The 18,721-nt window shown below is 36.2% G+C and overlaps 1 protein-coding gene across 1 annotated transcript in view; it reads right to left on the minus strand.

Annotated features, from left to right (window-relative positions):
• Scaper (S-phase cyclin A associated protein in the ER) overlaps positions 1–18,721 on the minus strand; it is a 343,723-nt gene that overhangs the window by 166,647 nt on the left and 158,355 nt on the right. Inside the window, exon 22 of the mRNA XM_041638504.1 lies at positions 12,239–12,304. Coding sequence (XP_041494438.1) covers positions 12,239–12,304 — 66 coding nt within the window. The remainder of the gene's footprint in view (positions 1–12,238; positions 12,305–18,721) is intronic.

The raw sequence follows: 18,721 nt of genomic DNA on the forward strand, positions 1-18,721 counted from the left end.
TTATTTTTGTAAAAGACAAAATTTTAGTTTACAGGAATATTGAGCAAAATGCATTCTAGTAGTTGTTAAGAAAAGAAAACGTGGGCAGTTGTCTACAGGTCTTTAAGATAAACAAATCATGTAAAAGCAATTAAAAGAATTTTGTTCCTTTAATTTTGATATGAACATTGAAAATATTTTAAAGTCAGCTGCTGCCACTCCCGCTGGTTGCCATGTGGGGAATGGACTGCTGTGAAGAGCACAGAGGCTTTGCTACTAAGGGGCTACCAGAGCAATTCAGTTGAGAAACGAAAACAGCTTAAGCTACAGCCCATCTTCTAAAGCCTTGGGTTCCAAGTCCATGCAGAAAAGAAAGATTGGCAACGGTAAAAGGCTTTTGAATGCAAAGACTAAAAATTAATTCAAAATTAGATGGATAATAAATATGAGATGTGCTTACCCATTTAGAAAGATGTAACTTCACTGCAGCCTTGGTTCTGAACAAACAATATATACACTTTGCATTGCACATGCTGTCATACCCCATAAAACCAACAAGAATATTACATTAAAAACATTGGCACAGATTAAAGACTACTCTAGATTATGAAATGCAGTGTTTTTACACATATAGTTGTATGCTCTGATAATGCTTTAATTATGAAAAATATGCAATTTGCAAATGTCATTCCTCACCATTAAAGTATCAAGTTAAAGCATATCTGCAGTTTATTGAGCTACAATGTTTGATTTTCAATACTGCTGTTTGAGTTGTTAAATTGAGTTTCACAAAAAAAAATGTAAAATGAGTTTTATACTTAGATTAGAACAAAATTTCCAACATTTTGTGAAAAGACCTGATATATACTCTTGCCATTTTATGACACTTATTTAACTAAAGTGGTAGTCTCAGGATTAAGAATTAAAAAAGAAAACATCAGTCTACTCTGGAAATAGTTAAAGGTGCTCTATGTCCTTAAGCATCAAATATTCAGCTACGATTTAATTCTTTATGTAAAAGGCAAGTCCATTTCATTGATTAAAGTGCTTTCATTTTTAAAAATGATATAATAATATGTATATCAAAGAATTGTTTTAAACTAAAGTTCTTTATAACTTATCATATGTAAACATTTGATTTCCCTAAATATTTAACATATATACATATCCATAGCCATGTAAAAATACCTCTGGTGAAAGAAGTCATATGTGAAAAAAGCTTAAGAAGTCTTTAGCAGGAGTAGATATCATGGAAGTAGTGAACAGTGGTTAGATTTTGAAGGGAAAGGCAATCTGATAATGAATTTTAAAAAGACTGTGAAAAACAGGGTTTTAGCTTCCATTTTCAAGACATATTTGTCATTGCCTAAAATGAGCAATATTATGAGGAATAATACTAAAAGTTTCACTTCATACATGTTTATGTAAAGGGTTCAAGTGTATAGACATCAAAGTCAAATGCTAACTAAGCTGGAAACATGGAGTTTGGGAGATCAGTCTAGATTAAAGAAATAAATTTAAAATTCATCACTGCTTATATAATGCAAAACCATAAAACTAAAAGATATTACTGGTATGGGAAGTCCTTCTATATATGTGTTGCTTTTATTGGTTATTGAATAAAGCTGTTATGGCCAATGGCTTAGCAAAATAGAACAAGGTAGGAATTCTAAGCAGATAAAGGAAAAAAGAAGGCAGAGCTGGAGAGAAGCCATGTAGCTGCCAGAGGAGAAAGATATATGTGCACTGTTACAGGTAAACCAGAAGCCTTGTGGTAAAATATAAAATAATAGAAATGGGTTAATTTAAGATATAAGAGTTAGCCAGGAATAGGCATAAGCTAATAGACCAAGCAGTGTTTTAATTAATAAAGTTTCTGTGTGATTATTTCAGGTCTGGACAGCTGGGGACAAACAAGCAGTCTCTGCCTCTGCACCTGAACGTTCTGTAAAATGCATACACATAAAGCCTAATAAAGCATTAAAAAAAAAAGGAGGGATTCTAGACCCACAAAAACTGGAGCCAAGGGCAGCTTTTTAATTTATTTTTTTTTATTTTTAGATAGGCTCTGTTTGCTGTCAACAAGCAGAGATGCGGCTCCCATAAGAGAAGGCTTCCTGACTCAGGGGTAGCAGCAAAAATTGTGTAGTTCCTTTGAGAAGGCTTCCTTGTTTACGCTAGTTGCAGGAACAACTCTGGCTTTTTCAAGAAGCTGAGAACTTAAATGGGGTTTGTGAACAGTGTGTTACAAATTGTTTAATGGCGCAACATAGACCTGTTGCATATCTGGAAATGGTGTGGTATGCAGGACTTATAGAAGTGGTAAACATGCCTCTGCTATGTTGGACAGGGCTGAGCCAAAAGGTAAAGCAGTCCTAATCCTAACCACACTGCTAAGCATTTTAAAAAATGGTCCTGGTCATAAAAGGATTACAGATACACGATAAAGACAGATTCAGATAAAAAAAAAAGACCTCTAAATGGGTCACAGTGTGAACTAAAAGTACATAGGCTTGGGAGAGAGAAGAAACAGAGTGGAGAGACAGTAAGAGTAACATAGAAGAGTACAGATAGTCATAGATTAAAGGAGTAAAGAAAAAAATTAATATTAAACTTATAGAAAAAGTAATAGTGTAAGAAAAATAAGCCACGTGAAGATGGAATAAACAGAGTCTGGATTACATACATTATTGTGTTTTCTTTGAATTTTTTGATTGGAATGAGCTACGTACAGAGAGATATATCATTGTACAGTTACTAAGCAAAACCAACATAAATACTTTAAAGGTATCTTGACTTCAAAATTTGGGTCTAAGGATATGCTGCTTTGGAAAAGAGGTTCTACTTTTGCTTTCACAGAGGATGAGAACCTGTAGATTCCTTCCAGACTAATGTGTATGTCTCCGTGAATCACCCCCCCCCAAATAATTTTCCCAACAAAAAGCAGGAAGCAGTTTAGAATGAACTACACCTGAATTTCCAAATACTGTTTATAAATGTTTGTTTACATTTAAAAGGAGATATGATATAGAGATGAATACTTTGCATTGGTATGGATCTTGGTCTATTGATTCAAATTTAAGGTCAATTTCTGCTCTTGATTAAGGTATTGTGATAAAATATAAAATAACAGAAATGGGTTAATTTAAGATATAAGAATTAACCAGGAATATGTCTAAGCTAATAAGACAACCAGTGTTTTAATTAATATAGTTTCTGTGTGATTATTTCGGGTCTAGTCTAGGTGGCCGGGAAACAAACAAGCATTCTTCACCTACAAATTACCAACGAAGAGATTCTCTGATTTCCCAGACCTCCAGAAGATAAGAAAGAACCAAACAAAAGATACTAAAACAGAACCATCAAAGAGGAGAATCCTCAGAGTTTTATAACAGAATTATATTAAAGGCTTTCAAAGACTCATATTGGGATAGCTACCACTTGTATATTACTCTTCCCATCGTGACGTGGGATGTGGCCAAGTGATTTGTTTTGCAATTTTATTTTTTTCACATAAGCAAATGTAACAAAAGCAAAGAATTTATAAGGGATTATATACAGTGGTTTTTATTCTATTGTTAGGTCCAACAGATCTGGCTTGCCTATTGGAGGAGGCACATTCAACAATGAAAATCAGTTGGCTGATATGTGAGTAGGGTCCCACTGAGTGTTAGACCTGCAGTAGAGACTAACAATAGATAATCAAAAGCCAAGTAAAGCAGAGGATTCAAGAGGAGTAGCTCAACTGTGTCTTGTTCTCTATCAACCACTATACTAACTGTTCTATACTCAGTTCAGGTTTTTAAACTTCTACCCAAGAAGGTGAATATGTGATACTTGTCTTTCAGTGTCATGGTGACTGTAAGTACCCTTCTGAGGGTACCATCTAGACTGTAGAAGCTAAACCCAGTAGATACTGTTATTGGAAGAAAATGCTGGATCCTGAGGTAGGTTGACTCCCAATTTTCTAAGAAACCGCCACACTGATTTCCAAAGTGGTTGCACAAGTTTGCATTCCCACCAGCAACGGATGAGTGTTCCCCTTACTCCATATCCTCTCCAGCATAGGTTAACATTGGTGTTTTTGATTTTAGCCACTCTGATAGGTGTAAAATGGTATCTCAAAGTTGTTTTAATTTGCATTTCCTTAATTGCTAAGGAAGTTGAACATGTCCTTAAGTATCTTTTGGCCATTTGAACTTCTTCTGTTGAGAGTTCTCTGTTCAGCTCAGTACTCCATTTTTTAATTGGGTTATTTAGAATTTTAATGTCTAGTTTCTTGAGTTCTTTATATATTTTGGAGATCAGACCTTTGTCTGATGCGGGGTTGGTGAAGATCTTCTCCAATTCAGTAGTTTGCCTTTTTGTCTTAATGACTGTGTCCTTTGCTGTATTACAGAAGCTTCTCAGTTACAGGAGGTTCCATTTATTCATTGTTGCTCTTATTGTCTGTGCTACTGGAGTTATACATAAGAAGTGGTCTGCTCTGCCCATGTGTTGCAGTCTACTTCCCACTTTCTCTTCTATCAGGTTCAGTATGGTCAGATTTATATTGAGGTCTTTAATCAATCTGGACTTGAGTTTTGTGCATGGTGATAGAGATGAATCTATTTTCATTCTTCTACATGTTGAAATCCAGTTATGCCAGCACCATTTGTTAAAGATGCTTTCTTTTTCCACTGTATAATTTTAGCTTCTTTGTCTAATCAGGTGTTCATAGTTTTGTGGATTAATATACCTCAGGATCCAGCAATACCACTCTTGGAAATAAACCCAAGAGATGTCCAATCATACTACAAAAGCATTTGTTCAACTATGTTCATAGCAGCATTATTTGTAATAGCCAGAACCTGTAAACAACCTAGATGTCCCTCAATGAAAGAATGGATAAAGAAAGTGTGGCACATCTACACATTAGAGTACTACTCAGCAGTAAAAAACAATATCTCGAATTTTGCATGCAAGTGGATGGAAATAAAAAACACTATCCTGAGTGAGATAACCCAGACCAAAAAATATGAATATGGTATGTACTCACTTGCTAGTGGATTCTAGCCATAAACAAAGGACATTGAGCCTATAGTTCACGATCCTAGAGAAGCTAAGTAATAAGGTGAACCCAAAGAAAAACATATATAGATCCTCCTGGAAATTGGAAGCAGACAAGATTGCCAGGCAAAAGTTGGGAGCATGGGGATGGGGGTGGGGATAGAGAGGGGGGATGGGAAGAGGGGGAGAAAGAAAGGAGAAGTGGAGGGTTGGGGAAAGCTTGGGGGTGTAGGATGGCTGAGATGGAGGAAGGACAGATATGGGAGCAGGGAAGAAGATATCTTAATTAAGGGAGCCATTTTGGGGTTGACAAAAGGCTTGGATCTAGAGGGGTTCCCAGGAGTCCCAGGGCATGTCCCCAGCTAAGACTCTGGGCAGTGGAGGAGAGGGTGCCTAAACTAACCTTGTCCTGTAGTCAGACAGATTACTATCTTTAATATCACCATAAAACCTTCATCCGGCGACAGATGGAAATAGAGAAAAAGACCCACATTGTATCAGAGCACTGGACTGAGCTCCCAAGGTCCAGTTAAAGAGCAGAAGAAGGGAGAATATGAGCAAGGAAGTCAGGACCACGAGGGGTTGGTCCACCCACTGAGATAGTGTGCCTGATCTAATGGGAGCTCACCAAATCCAGCTGGACTGGGACTGAACGAGCATGGGATCAAACTGAACCCTCTGAATGTGGCTGACAATTGGGGCAGACTGAGAAGCCAATGATAATGGCACTGGGATTTGTCTCTACTGCATGTACTGGCTTTTTGGGATCCTAGTCTATTTGGATGCATACCTTCCTAAGCCTGGATGGAGGAGGGAGGGCCTTGGACTTCCAACAGGGCAGGGTACCCTGCCCTCTCTTAGGACTAGAGGGGTAGGGTGAATGGGGGAGTGGGAGGGAAATGGGAGGAGGGGAGGAAGTGGAAATTTTGAGTGGTATTTTTTATAAAGTAATAAAAAAAATTTTTAAAAAGTATAGTAGTATGTCTTCACAGATGAGTTCTGTGACGTAAAGCAATGGACAAAGTTTAATCTTCTTGTGGTGATGTCAGTAATTTGTCTCAAATACCATGTATTTTGTTAGCATATCTATTTTTCCAAAACAATTGCAAAATGATACCGTAATATCTTTACTGCACCTTGGTTATAAAGTTACGATACATGGCTGTGAACTAGAATGAAATAAATACTTTTCAAATAAAAAAAGAAAATGAGTCAGGCAAGGAATTACAGTAGAAATGTAATCAAAATAGAAAGAAAAATATCTTTAAAATTAGTCTTTAGCTCAAATCATTACATTAATGAAACATTCAAAGGTTCTAGAACAAAATTTAAAACTGAAATAACAGAAATTTTACTCTGTACTGAACTTACCTGTAACTAGACAGAATTTTGTTGTAAATTGAATAGGGAGATTGAAGAGAAGGAACAATTTTTAACTACTGAAGAAATATAAAATTTGATAAATATTAATCTAACATTTAAGAGTATCGTGACAGTACGTGTTATACTGGTATATGCATTTATCAAAATTCATAACTTATATGATTATTTACACTTAATAGGTAAAACCTACCTAAAAAGTTCCAAAAAACTAAACAAATGATAGACTGTATTTATAGTATGTATCCTGAGGAACTGAAGAGAAAAATATGAACATATTCGCCTTACTTTTCTGCCTCAAAATCTGATGAACTGATAATAAAAGAATGCAAAGACAAATATGTCAAATAAACTAAATAGTTGGAGGATGTATAAAACTTATATAATTTTCCAAGGTGTTTAGAACTTTTGAAATTTTTCCCAATGTTAATATTGAAGAACATACAGAAAGTATCTGCCTGTATGACTATATTAGAAACTACATTGTAATCAGTGAGTAGTAATACACTTTTCAAACAAGGATAGTTATAATGCTGATTGACTTATACAAGAAAGGAAAATCCAAACTTTAAAGTTGGAAATCAATTAATGATATACAAATTATAATTAACTAAAACTATTAGTAAAAACTTTATACTTATTAACTATTTTTAAATTATTTTTAAGTAACTTGAATTAAAACAAAAATTAAAATTCATAGATATTATTTAAGACAAATACCAAAAAATTTAGAAGCACATGAAAAAAATAAGCTCTCTCTTTTTTCCTTTTTTTTTTTTTTTGACATAGGGCCTTATTATACCTGTGGCTGGTCTAGAACTCATTATGTAGATCAGGCTGGTCTTGTATTTCATGAGATCTGCCTACCTCTGCCTCCAGAGTGCTCAGATTAAAGGTATATGCCACCATACCTAGCTTCTAACACATGCAAAAGTAATTTTTGGAAAAGACCAACAATGAAAATCTCTGAACTAAGCATTATGATGCATGCCTGTATCTCAGCATTCAGAAACAAGAGAATCATTGTTAAGTTCACTGCAGTATGGTTCATGCAGTGAGCTCCAGTTCAGGTAAGGCTACCTAAACAATGAAATAATACAAAAAATCCTACTAAACCTAAAATCAACTCCGAAGCACTGCCTGTTGCCTCCACTCAGTCCAAGATGGCAGAGGCATGAATATTCATTGCCTTTGAGAGCCAAATTCTCTGTGGACCAGATCCAGGGTTGGGTCACAGCAGGTCTGTGTTGGCAGTAAGCAAAGTTGTAGCACTCTGTTCAAAAATCCCATTTAATGTTCTGTAGCCAGACCTCCTGAAAGAGTCAGAGTTTTTCGTGCAACTAGCCAAAATCAGGAAACCTTCTAAAAAGTAGCCATGCAGTTGTTGCTGCTACTACTGAGTCAGAAAGCCTTCTCTTAAAAGAATCGTGTCTCTGCTTGCTTCTAGCAAACAGAGCCCACCGGATAAAATGCTGCTACCAAGAAGTCATGCTTAACTCTGTTCATTTGTGTCTAGAATTCCTTTCCAAGCTTTCTCAGGTTTTACATGGATGTAGTCAGCTCCACACTGGTGCACCAATTTGTAGTCGGAGGCTGCTTGTTTGTTCCTGGCTGCCCAGATTTGAAATAACCACACACAGAAACTATATTATTTAAATCACTGTTTGGTCAATCACTTAGGTGTATTGCTAGCTAGCTCTTATATCTTAAATTAACCTATTTCTATTATTTTATATTTTACCATGAGGCTGATGGCCTACCAGCAAAGTTCCAACTGGCAGCTCAAGTCTTTTTCCTCTGGTGGCTACATGGCTTCTCTCTGACTGTGCCTACTCTGTCTCTCTATCTCTTTCAATCTGGCTTTACTCTGTACACTTTCCCTTCCATATTTTTTCACACTAGATTCCACAAAAGAAACATTTAAAACAAAGAGCTTTAGTTTCATTAACTTTACCACCAGTACCACTGTTTAATCCTTCATGGCTGAATAAAACTCCCCATTGTTTATAACATAGTTTTGGTTTTTTTTTTATATCACAGTTTTAAAGATGTCAGTTGAGTTGATGCTAAGTTATAAGCATGGTTATGATGAACTGTACCATGACAACGGTGAGGATAGAGCAATCCTCCAAACAACCTGACTGGTATAGGTAATCATGTCAAATGTCTATCTTAGTTCTCTGAGAAGCCTTCATAATGAGTTTCAAATTGGCTAGACTCATTTACTTCCCATATACATTGAATAAGTGTTTCTTTTTCCTACATATTATTTTTTTTATTTTTACTTTTTTGGTGACAGCCATTCCAACAAGGAGAGAATCTCAGTATAATTTTGCCAATACAAAATAGATGAAGATACTGTAAAGTATCATATATATATGTGTGTGTGTGTGTGTGTGTGTGTGTGTGTGTGTGTGTGTGTCTCAGGTGTACTTTTCCATGTTGAAAAGCATCTGCTCAGGTCTACTGTCCATTTTTGTTGATAGGATTATTTGGTCTTCTAGAAATAAATCCCATCAAATACAAAGTTGGTAACGAATTTCTTATATTTTGTAGGCTATCTTTATTGTTTCCTTTGCAAAAGTTTTCCTTTTAATTTCAAGAGATCTCATTTGTCAATTCTTGATCTTACTCTCTGAGATAGTGAAATTCTATTTGGACAATCATTGCCTCTCCTATTATCTAGAAGGGATTCCCAATGTTTTCTTATAGCAATTTCAAATTTCTGCCATTGTTAAAGTAAGATTTTGAATTTTGGTTTCCTCCACACATTTTTAATTGATTTTTTTACTGGGTTAGGAGGGGTAGGAATTTAGGATTAGTCTTTACATCTCAATAGCCTGTTTTCCTAGCACTTTGAGCTAGATAGACTTTCTTGCCTATGTCTTTTTTGGTATCTTAGAGAAGAAAGAATAGTTCTTTAGGCTTACTTCTGGATCAACAATGCTATTCAATAGTCTATATGTGTGCTTTTATTCCTGGACCATGGTGGTTTTGTTAATATAGTATGAAAGCAGGTGTTGTGATACATCCAACAGGGTTTATAGTCCAGGATTTATATCGCTATTCAAGGTCTTTGTTGTTTCCATATGAAATTTAGAATGTTGTTCTACTTCTGTGCTATTTTGACTGAGATTGCATTAGATTTGTATACTGATTTAGTAACATGGCAATTTTAACAACAGTATGTCAAACCATGAACAAGTGAGATGTCTGCATATTCCAGTGTCTTCTTCAGTCTCATTTTTCAGTGCCTGATAGTTTCCTCTATGGAGGTCTTTAATGTCTGGTTAAGTTTATGACTAGGTGTTTAATATTTTAAAGATTACTGTGAGTTAGTTATTGGTATATAGAAAAGTTACCAATCTGTAAGCTCATTTTGTGTCCTTCAAGTATTTAGAACATCTAAGAATATTCTGTTACTATTTTTAGGGGCTTTCAATGATAGGATTATATCACTTGCAAACAGGGGAATTTGGTTCCTTTTTTGTATCCCTCTTATTTATTTTTCATACCTTTTTATTAATAGCTAAGAATTCCTCCTGATCTTCTCCTGCCCCCTACATCTTCAGAAAGAGAAGTGATAGTGGATGCTGACTTAAGAGAAAATGTTTTATTTTCACCATGAATACAACTTCAGCTACAGGTCTGCCACACAGAACCTTTAATGTATTGAGGTATTATCCTACTCCTTGTTTCTTGAGGGCCTTTATCAAGACAGAAAGTTGGATTTTGTCAAAAGCTTTTTCTCCATCTTTTAACAAGATAACTGACTATTGTCCATTATTATGCTTATATATTATATTATATTATATTATATTATATTATATTATATTTATCATGCCACATATGTTGAACCATCCTTAAATTACTGTAAGGAATTCAAGTTGATCTGGTATGGGACAATGGTCTGTGTTCTGTCAATTATATTTTGAATAAACACTGATTGGCCAGTAGCCAGGCAGGAATTATAGGCAGGACAACCAGCCAGGAAGTAGAGGTGGGTCAATGAGAACAGGAGAATTCCGGAAAGAGGAAAGCTTTGTCTGTACTCCTTACCCAGCTACAGAGCAAGCAAGATGTAACTGCTTCACCAAAAAAGGTACCAAGCCACGTGGCTAACATGGACAAGAATAATGGGCTTAATATAAGTTATAAGAGTTAAAAGAAGCTAAGGGGCTAATCAGTTTATAGTTAATGTAGAATTCTGTGTGATTTCTTTGGGACTTAATGACTATGGGAACTGGGCAGGATAGAAAACTCAGTCAACACTGACCATGATCTATGATTTTTAATGTGTTAATAAACTTGGTTTATAAGTACTTTTTGGAAGAATTTTACATCTGTGCATATTAATTAAATTTGTTGATGTTTTTATTCTGAGTTATTGTATCTTTATCTAAGTCTGGAATTGTTCCTTCATTATTTCATGGAATAGTATGAGAAGATATGGTGCTAGTTCATCTTTGAAGATCCTGTAAAACTCAGCATCTAACTTATATAGTCCTCAGTTTTTCTCTGTTTGGAAAATTATGTTATTATAATTTCAATTATTTTGCTACACAGACTTCAGGACATATGTGTTTTTGAACAGCAAATCAGCTTAGTAATGAGGTGAATGCTGATCTTGGTACTGCTCACTTTATCTTTGTCTCTTCTGTCATTATACAGCCTGAAGATCTCTCTTTTTTCATTCTGATCACTAAATTTTCTGGTTTCAATTTGGTCTAGATTAGTAGTTCACAGCTGAAATTACAATATACATTTTTGAGGCTCTTGGTTTGTTTCTTTTGTCTCAGTATCTACTCCCTGCAGCTTGGATAGCTGCAAGTACTAAATAATCTTTCTCTCCCTCAGTTTCTCTTTCTGAAATTTTCTGTTCTTAAAATATACTTGTGACTGTTTGCTACTGAAATGGGAGTGACTTTCCATTATCACCCACAGCCTGAACAGCTTCCCAGCTGTTTTCACCCTATTCTACAAAGTGACTAGCATTAGTGATTGGCACTCCACTGGTACACTACATTCCTCCATCTGAATCACCAACACATATTTGATTCCCAGGGTGTAGTATTCTCCTATCAATCTCCAGGCATCAGATCATCAAAAGGAAACAGCGGGTGCAGCAGAGGTACGTGGACCTACTACACAAAGGAGATCGACCTGGAGACAAATTACAATTTCATCTTTAAAAAGCACCAGCTGATGGATTCTCTCCTCCCTCCAATGAGAATTTATTTCGGTTTCCACTGAAAACTACTTCTTCCAATTCCAAGAATTTATTTTTTTCTGTTTAAGCTCACTATTCTTCTTTATAGTGTCTGAAGGTAGGAGTGCAGAGAACTCAGTTTAGACCTTCTTTCCCCATGTTCATCTGGTACTATTAGTTCCCTTCTAGCCTTTTTCACTGCACCCCACAGATTCGGATTGCATTATTTAAGTTTCCATTCATTTCAAAAGAATTAAAAATTTCTTCTTAGACATCACAGCTGAGCCATGTGTTATTTAATCTCCTTATTTTATCTGCAAGCATTTGTGAATTTTTCAATGACCTTTAGGATGTCTTTTTTTGGGACACTTTCATTATATTGGGAGCAGACACTGCATCATTTCTGCTCTTTTTAACTTGTGTTTTTATATCATATTCTAATAAAATCATTTTCAAGAATCTATTTGAAGCCATTTGTAAATTTGTTTTATTAACAAGACTAAGAACCCTAAAGGGAATCCCAATTTCCTCAGCAACAATATGATTGTTCAGAAACAATTCTTTTAATTAGAGGCAGAAACCAAGGAGAAACTTAAATAAAATATGGGATAAAATACTTACTTTGCTTTATAAGGTGAATCGGAGCCAGAATTTTTGGTTTCCATTAAACTCTCGTATTCTTTAGCCCTAAAGAGAAAAGGCGATTTAGCATTATTAGTTATTTCATGGCCAATTATATAATTATATAATAATCCTTTTGTTCCTTTCTCAGTGCAGTATCATGCTGTTAAATGTGACTAATTGGTTCATTTTTAAAATCCCTTCCTCAAATGACATCAATGCTATCCTGAGAGAATGGAAACACACATTCCCCAGAAGATACAGATCTGATTCAATAAGAACACTTCCAAGTAAAGAATCACGGCGATTAAATCTGAAAGACTATATGATTACAACAGAAGAGTTGAGGTGGCTAACTTTCTATGTACCGTAAGAAATACATAGTCTATTGTGAAGGGTGATGTTTCTCTGCTTGCTTGCTTTCTTAGCCCATTTATCATATGTATAAAGGAGAGCTACTGAATTTTTTTTTTAGATAGTCTTGTATCCTATCACATTACTAAAGGTGCTTATGAGTTGTAGAAGTTCCCTAGTAGAATAACTGGGGTCACTTATGTATACTATTATATTATCAACAAATAGTGAGAGTTTGACTTCTTCTTTTTCAATTTGTATCCCTTGATCTCCTTTTGTTTTCTTATTGCTCTAGCTAGAACTTCAAGTATTATATTGAATAGATATGAAAAGAGTGGACAGCCTTGTCTTGTTCCTGATTTCAGTGGGATCACTTTGAGTTTCCCTCCATTTAGTTTGATGTTGGCTGTTGGCTTGCTGTATATATCTCAGGGATAACTCTAACCAAACAAGTGAAAGACATGTATGAAAAGAATGTTAAATCTTTGAAGAAAGAAATTGAAAAAGACACCAGAAAACGGAAATATCTCCCATTTTCTTGGGTAGGTAGAATTAACACAGTAAGAATGGAAATCTTACTGAAAGCAATCTACAGATTGAATGCAATGCCCATCAAAATCACAGCAAAATTTTCCACAGACCTCGAAAGAACAGTACTCAACTACATATGGAAAAGCAAAAAAACTATGATAGCCAAAACAATCCTGTACAATAAAGAAATTTCCGGAGGCATCACCATCCTTGACTTCAAACTCTATTATAGAGCTACAGCAATGAAAACAGCCTGGTATTGGCATAAAAACAGACAGGAGGACCAATGTATCTGAATTGAAGACCTAGATATCAATCCACACAACTACGAACACCTGACTTTTGACAAAGAAACCAAAAATATAAAATGATAAAAGAAAGCATATTCAAAAAAATGGTAATGCATCACTAGGTATCAACATGTAGAAGTGTTGTAGGGAGGCTGCTTGTTCATTTCCCAGTTGCCAAGACTCCCAAAATAACCACAAAGAAACAGTATTAATTAAATCAATGCTTTGTACATTAGCTCTAGCTTCTTATTGGCTAACTCTTACATCCTAATTTAACCCATTTCTGGTGTGGGACAATTCTGTATTTTGTCAATTATGTTTTAAATAAATGCTGATTGGCCAGTAGCCAGGCAGGAAGTATAGGCAGGACAACCAGACAGGAAGTAGAGGCAGGGCAATGAAAACAGGAGAATTCTGGGAAGAAGGAAGCTCTCTATGGAGTCGTGAGCCCGTCATAGAAGAAGCAAGATGTGAATGCCTTGCTGAAAAAAGGTACCAAGCCATGTGGCTAACAGATATAAGTTATAAGAGTTAATAAGAAGCCTGAGCTAAAGGGCCAATCAGTTTATGATTAATGTAGACCTCTGTGTGATTTCTTTGGAACTTAACGACTGTGGGAACTGGGCAGGACAGAAACCCTCAACAACAAACGGCACCCACATGGACAAATGCATCCACATAAATTACTTGGGAAGTAATTCTAGATGAAAAGAATAGATTTAAGCATGGCTAATTGATAGTAGCATTTTCTCAGGTGGCCTCTGCTTGCTAGAGGCAAGTGCTCACATTTAAGAGAGGCTTCCTGACTCAGCTTTAGCTGCAAAACCTTGCAGCTCTTTTAAGAGGTCCTGCCAAGAAACCCTTACACAGTGTTGATGAAAAGCTGACCGCATGCTTTTTGGTTTTCAGCAGTACTAAAATAAATAAATAAAAAGCCATGCCATTTTAAAATGGTGGCTTTCTGCACCATCCTGCCAGCAGAAACTCTGAATCTTTCAGGGAAGAGTTTCTGCTACAGAGTATTTGAGTGTGGTTTGTGATCAGACTTATGCAGTTTGCTTGCTGGCAGGGACCTTGAAACGCCATAGAGTTGTAGCAATAAACATGGCTACAGCCAGTACCTCCACCACAAGGCTGGAAACTTAGAAAGCTAAGGAATGGGCTGGATTCAGCTGTCAAAGCCACAGCTTTAATCCTACCCATATTGCTTAGCAAATTAAAAACTCACGTGGTCAGAAAAAGAGAGATATACAATAAAGAGAGATTCAAAGATGAAGAAAACTTCTAAATGTTTTATAGTATGTTAAAATATATATGCAAGCTTGGGAGAGTAAGGGAAAAGGTTGAAGTCCTTAAAATAAAAAGAAGAAAGAGAGGTAGTTGGGTATGTTGGAATACACCTTTAATCCCAACACTTGGGAGGCAGACGTAGAGGGACCTCTGTGAGTTCAAGGTGTGGTAGCACACACCTTTAATCCCAATGCCTGGGAGACAGAAGCAGACAGATCTCCATGAGTTCAAGGTGTGGTAGCACACACCTTTAATCCAAGCACTTGGGAAGTAGAGTCAGGTGGATCTCTGTGAGTTCAAAGACAGCCTGGTCTAAAGAGGGAGTTCCAGGACAGCCAAAGACATACAGAGAACATGTCTCAAAAAGTAAAAGTAAAAATAAAAGAAATAGAGGTTAAAATAAAGCCACGTAAAGATGAAAAGTATACAGAGAATCTTGATACTGTATGTTATTATGCTCTCTTTGAATTGTTTGAATGCTGAGGAAGGAGCAACAGCTGCTAAAAGATATTTGCTTATAAATGCTTCAAAATTGAATCAAAAGGTACGTTACTTTGGAGAAGAGATTTTGCTTTTGTTTCCATAGGAAATGAGAGGCTGTGGGTTCATTCTGAGTTAAGAAAAATCAGGTTTGATCAAGGAAGATCACCTGAGAAATCTCTGGTAGGTACAGACGGCCCAGATGTCAGAGTTCTACATCCAGAACAGATTCAAGACTGCTGCCTGAGATGATCAAGACTCACAGGATACTCCAGTCAGGACTTAATCATAATTCTAAATTTTCTTTAGGTCCCCATAAGATTATGAGCACCCCCAACCAGCAGGAAGTAGACTGGAAAACTATACCCACATTTCCAAAAAATGGACTATGTATTTTTTCCTTTGTTTAAAAAGAGAGAGAGAGAGAAGTGGTGTGGGACAATTCTGTATTCTATCAATTATGTTTTAAATAAATACTGATTGGCCAGTAGCCAGGCAAGAAGTATAGGTGGGACAACCAGACAGGAAGTAGAGGCAAGCAATGAGAACAGGAGAATTCTGGGAAGGAGGAAGCTCTCTCTGGAGTTGTGAGCCCACCAAAAAAGAAGCAAAATGTGACTGCCTCGCTGAAAAAAAGGTACTTTGCCATATGGCTAACATATACTACAAAAATGGGCTAATATAAGTTATAAGAGTTAATAAGAAGCCAGAGCTAATGGGCCAATCAGTTTATGATGAATGTAGACCTCTGTGTGATTTCTTTGGGACTTAACAACTGCGGGAACCAGGCTATATTATGCCTTGCTATTGGCCAAAGTATCAACCAATGAGAGTAACATATAGTCATAGCATACCAAACGGTTATCCCACAGCACTTGTACAACTCATAAGCATGTTGTCATAGTCTCTATGAATTCATATGTTTATCATCCCTGTTATGTCTAAAAAGATACTGCTTCCTTGGAGTTGTCAAGCACCTCTGACTCTTATCTTCCTGCTTCTTCTTCCACGTAGACCACTTAGCCATTTTAGTCTGAAGGACTCCCTGGAGAGTTTCCCAAAGGTAAGCAAACTCAATTTTTATATGTAAGACAGTATTTCTCTTCCATTTATGGAAGTTAGTTTACCAGACACAATTCTTGACTACAGATAAAAACAAAATAAAAATACCCCCTAAAAAACACAACACACAAATGAATACAAAATTATCATATACTTTTATGATCTTTATATCCACTCCTCCTTGCTCAACCCTGTTAATATGTTGAAATGAGATAACAGCAATAAACATATTTTTCTTTAGTATTGAAAAGTGTCAACAGTTTGGATCATGAATGTCCCATAGAGGTCATATTCCTATAGGCACATGCACCGGTCTAAGCACTCTTGGGAATTAGTGGAGTTTATAGGACATACTGTCTAGTGGAAGGCAGTTAGGTCATTAGGGCTGTGTTATAGAGGGGGATATTGGGACACTAAAATAGTTTTGGGTGTTTCCCCAATGCTTGTGTGTTTAACATGGGAAAATATCACATCTACTGAGCACACATATATCTGTGGATGGTCAGGAAGATGACTTCTCATTATTCTGTATGATTCTGATATATGGAAATATACTAAGATATGTTTTATAACTAGATCTATTGTCCCATGAGGACTGTGAGGCACTTAAAAGCCTGTTTTGTTCCTTTTTCTCAGACTAACTGCACACAATTACCTCACTTTCACCTCAGAGCAAGTTCAAACTAGACTAAAGGGTTTTGTAAATGAATCCTTAAGTTTAAAACTTTACAGCTATGCACAAGTTCAAGGGCTGCAAGTGTCTAACCAAGGTTATTAACATAAGCCTAAAAATTCATGACAATTCTTCATTTGCCAAGTCTAGCAAACAAAAGAACTATGTCTCATAGCCTATCTCTCTGGGTACCATGTCCCTGATCTCCAGAAACCTTGAAATTGCATTGCCATGGTAAAGGGCTCTGCCCTTATCACTGATCCAAAGGAATGTGCTTTTCACCAATGAGATGGAACTCTTGTAATTTTTTTATTATTGCTTCAAGCATTCTGTAAAAAATGTATTTAAGCTAGGTGAACAGAGAAGTAGAAAGAATTGAAACAGAGAATTAGAAAAAGATTTAGAACTACAGAACTGGAACTAAAGAATTAGAGCTAAGAAATTATAGACAATTAGGATAAAAGAATTACACTGTTGAGGTATTTATTGCCTGTATATATGGTATATAGACATTTTACTTATTGTATATAGTTTTCTTATTATAATTTTAGCGTTTTTCTTTATTTCAGACAAAAAGGGAAAATATAGTGGCATTTCAATTGTATTTTAATAAATAAAGCTTAATTTATTTTATTAAATTTTTTTATATTTTATTTTAATACATAAAGAATTAGAGCTAAGAAATTATAGATAATTAGGACAAGAGAGGCAGAAGAATAAAGAACATGACTCGAAAAGCACATATGAATTTATTCCATAGCTCAGCAGATAAGAAATTTTCTGTTTCTTTTGCTATGCTGTGGCTTCTGACCTAAACTCTGGGAGGTAGTTTTATGACCTGGACTCACAAGCTACCAAAAGTAAGTGATTGCCAAAGGCCAAAGTAGTAGGAAAATGAGTACAAGGACATACAAAAGAGTATGGTAGGGCCCAACCATAATCCCAGCACTCAGGAAAGCAGAGGCAGGAGGACTGTTGAATGTTCAGGGTCAGAGAGAGCCACACAGAGAGATACTGTCTTAAGATGATGAGGAGGAGGATGATAAGGATGATGAGGATGATGAAGCAGCTGTGGACAACTCAGGGTTGTATTGGCTTGTCGTGTAAGACTTTGGTTTCAATATCCACTGAGAAAGGGAAGGAAAGGAATAGGAGAGAAAAGAAAAAAGAGAAGAAAAGAAAAGGGAAAGGAAATGGGAGATAAAGGAAGGTAGGGAAAGAAAATGGGGAAGGGGAATGAAAGGATAGGAAGAGAAAGAAGATAGAAAAGAGGAGGAAGAGAAAAAAAGGGGAATAGGGGAAAGAAGGGAAACACAGGGGGAAAAAGCAAAAGGAGAGAGAGTGGAAAAGAGGTCAGGAGAAAGGAGGAAGGGGATGGAAACAAAGAGGAAGGTAGGGGACAAAGAAACTTCAGGGCAATGTAGGTGGTCTATATTTTAAAAAGATTTACTTTTATTTCATATATGAGTATCTGTCTGCATGTATGTATGTGCACCATGTGTATGCCTGGTGTTCTAGAATGCCAGAAGAGGGTATCAGATATCCCTGGAACTGGAGCTATAGGTGGCTGTGAGCCACCAAGTGGGTACTATGAATGAACCTGGGTCACCTGAGTCAACTTTCCAGACCCAGTGTCTTCCTTCCCTCCCCATGATGAGACTGTGTCTGGCTTGAGCTCCTGCAGACAGTTTAAAGCATATGAGTTTATTTGAAGTAAGAATGAACATGTAGTTTGTGTCAAGTGAGCTCTCACCTGGACAATGACAAGAGAATGCTCATTCCTTGCAGTGGGAAGACAATGAG

The sequence above is a fragment of the Microtus oregoni genome, unplaced genomic scaffold, assembly GCF_018167655.1.
Source record: "Microtus oregoni isolate MIOR12 unplaced genomic scaffold, Mior012 000055F_ref0000237, whole genome shotgun sequence".
Lineage (NCBI taxonomy): Eukaryota > Metazoa > Chordata > Mammalia > Rodentia > Cricetidae > Microtus > Microtus oregoni.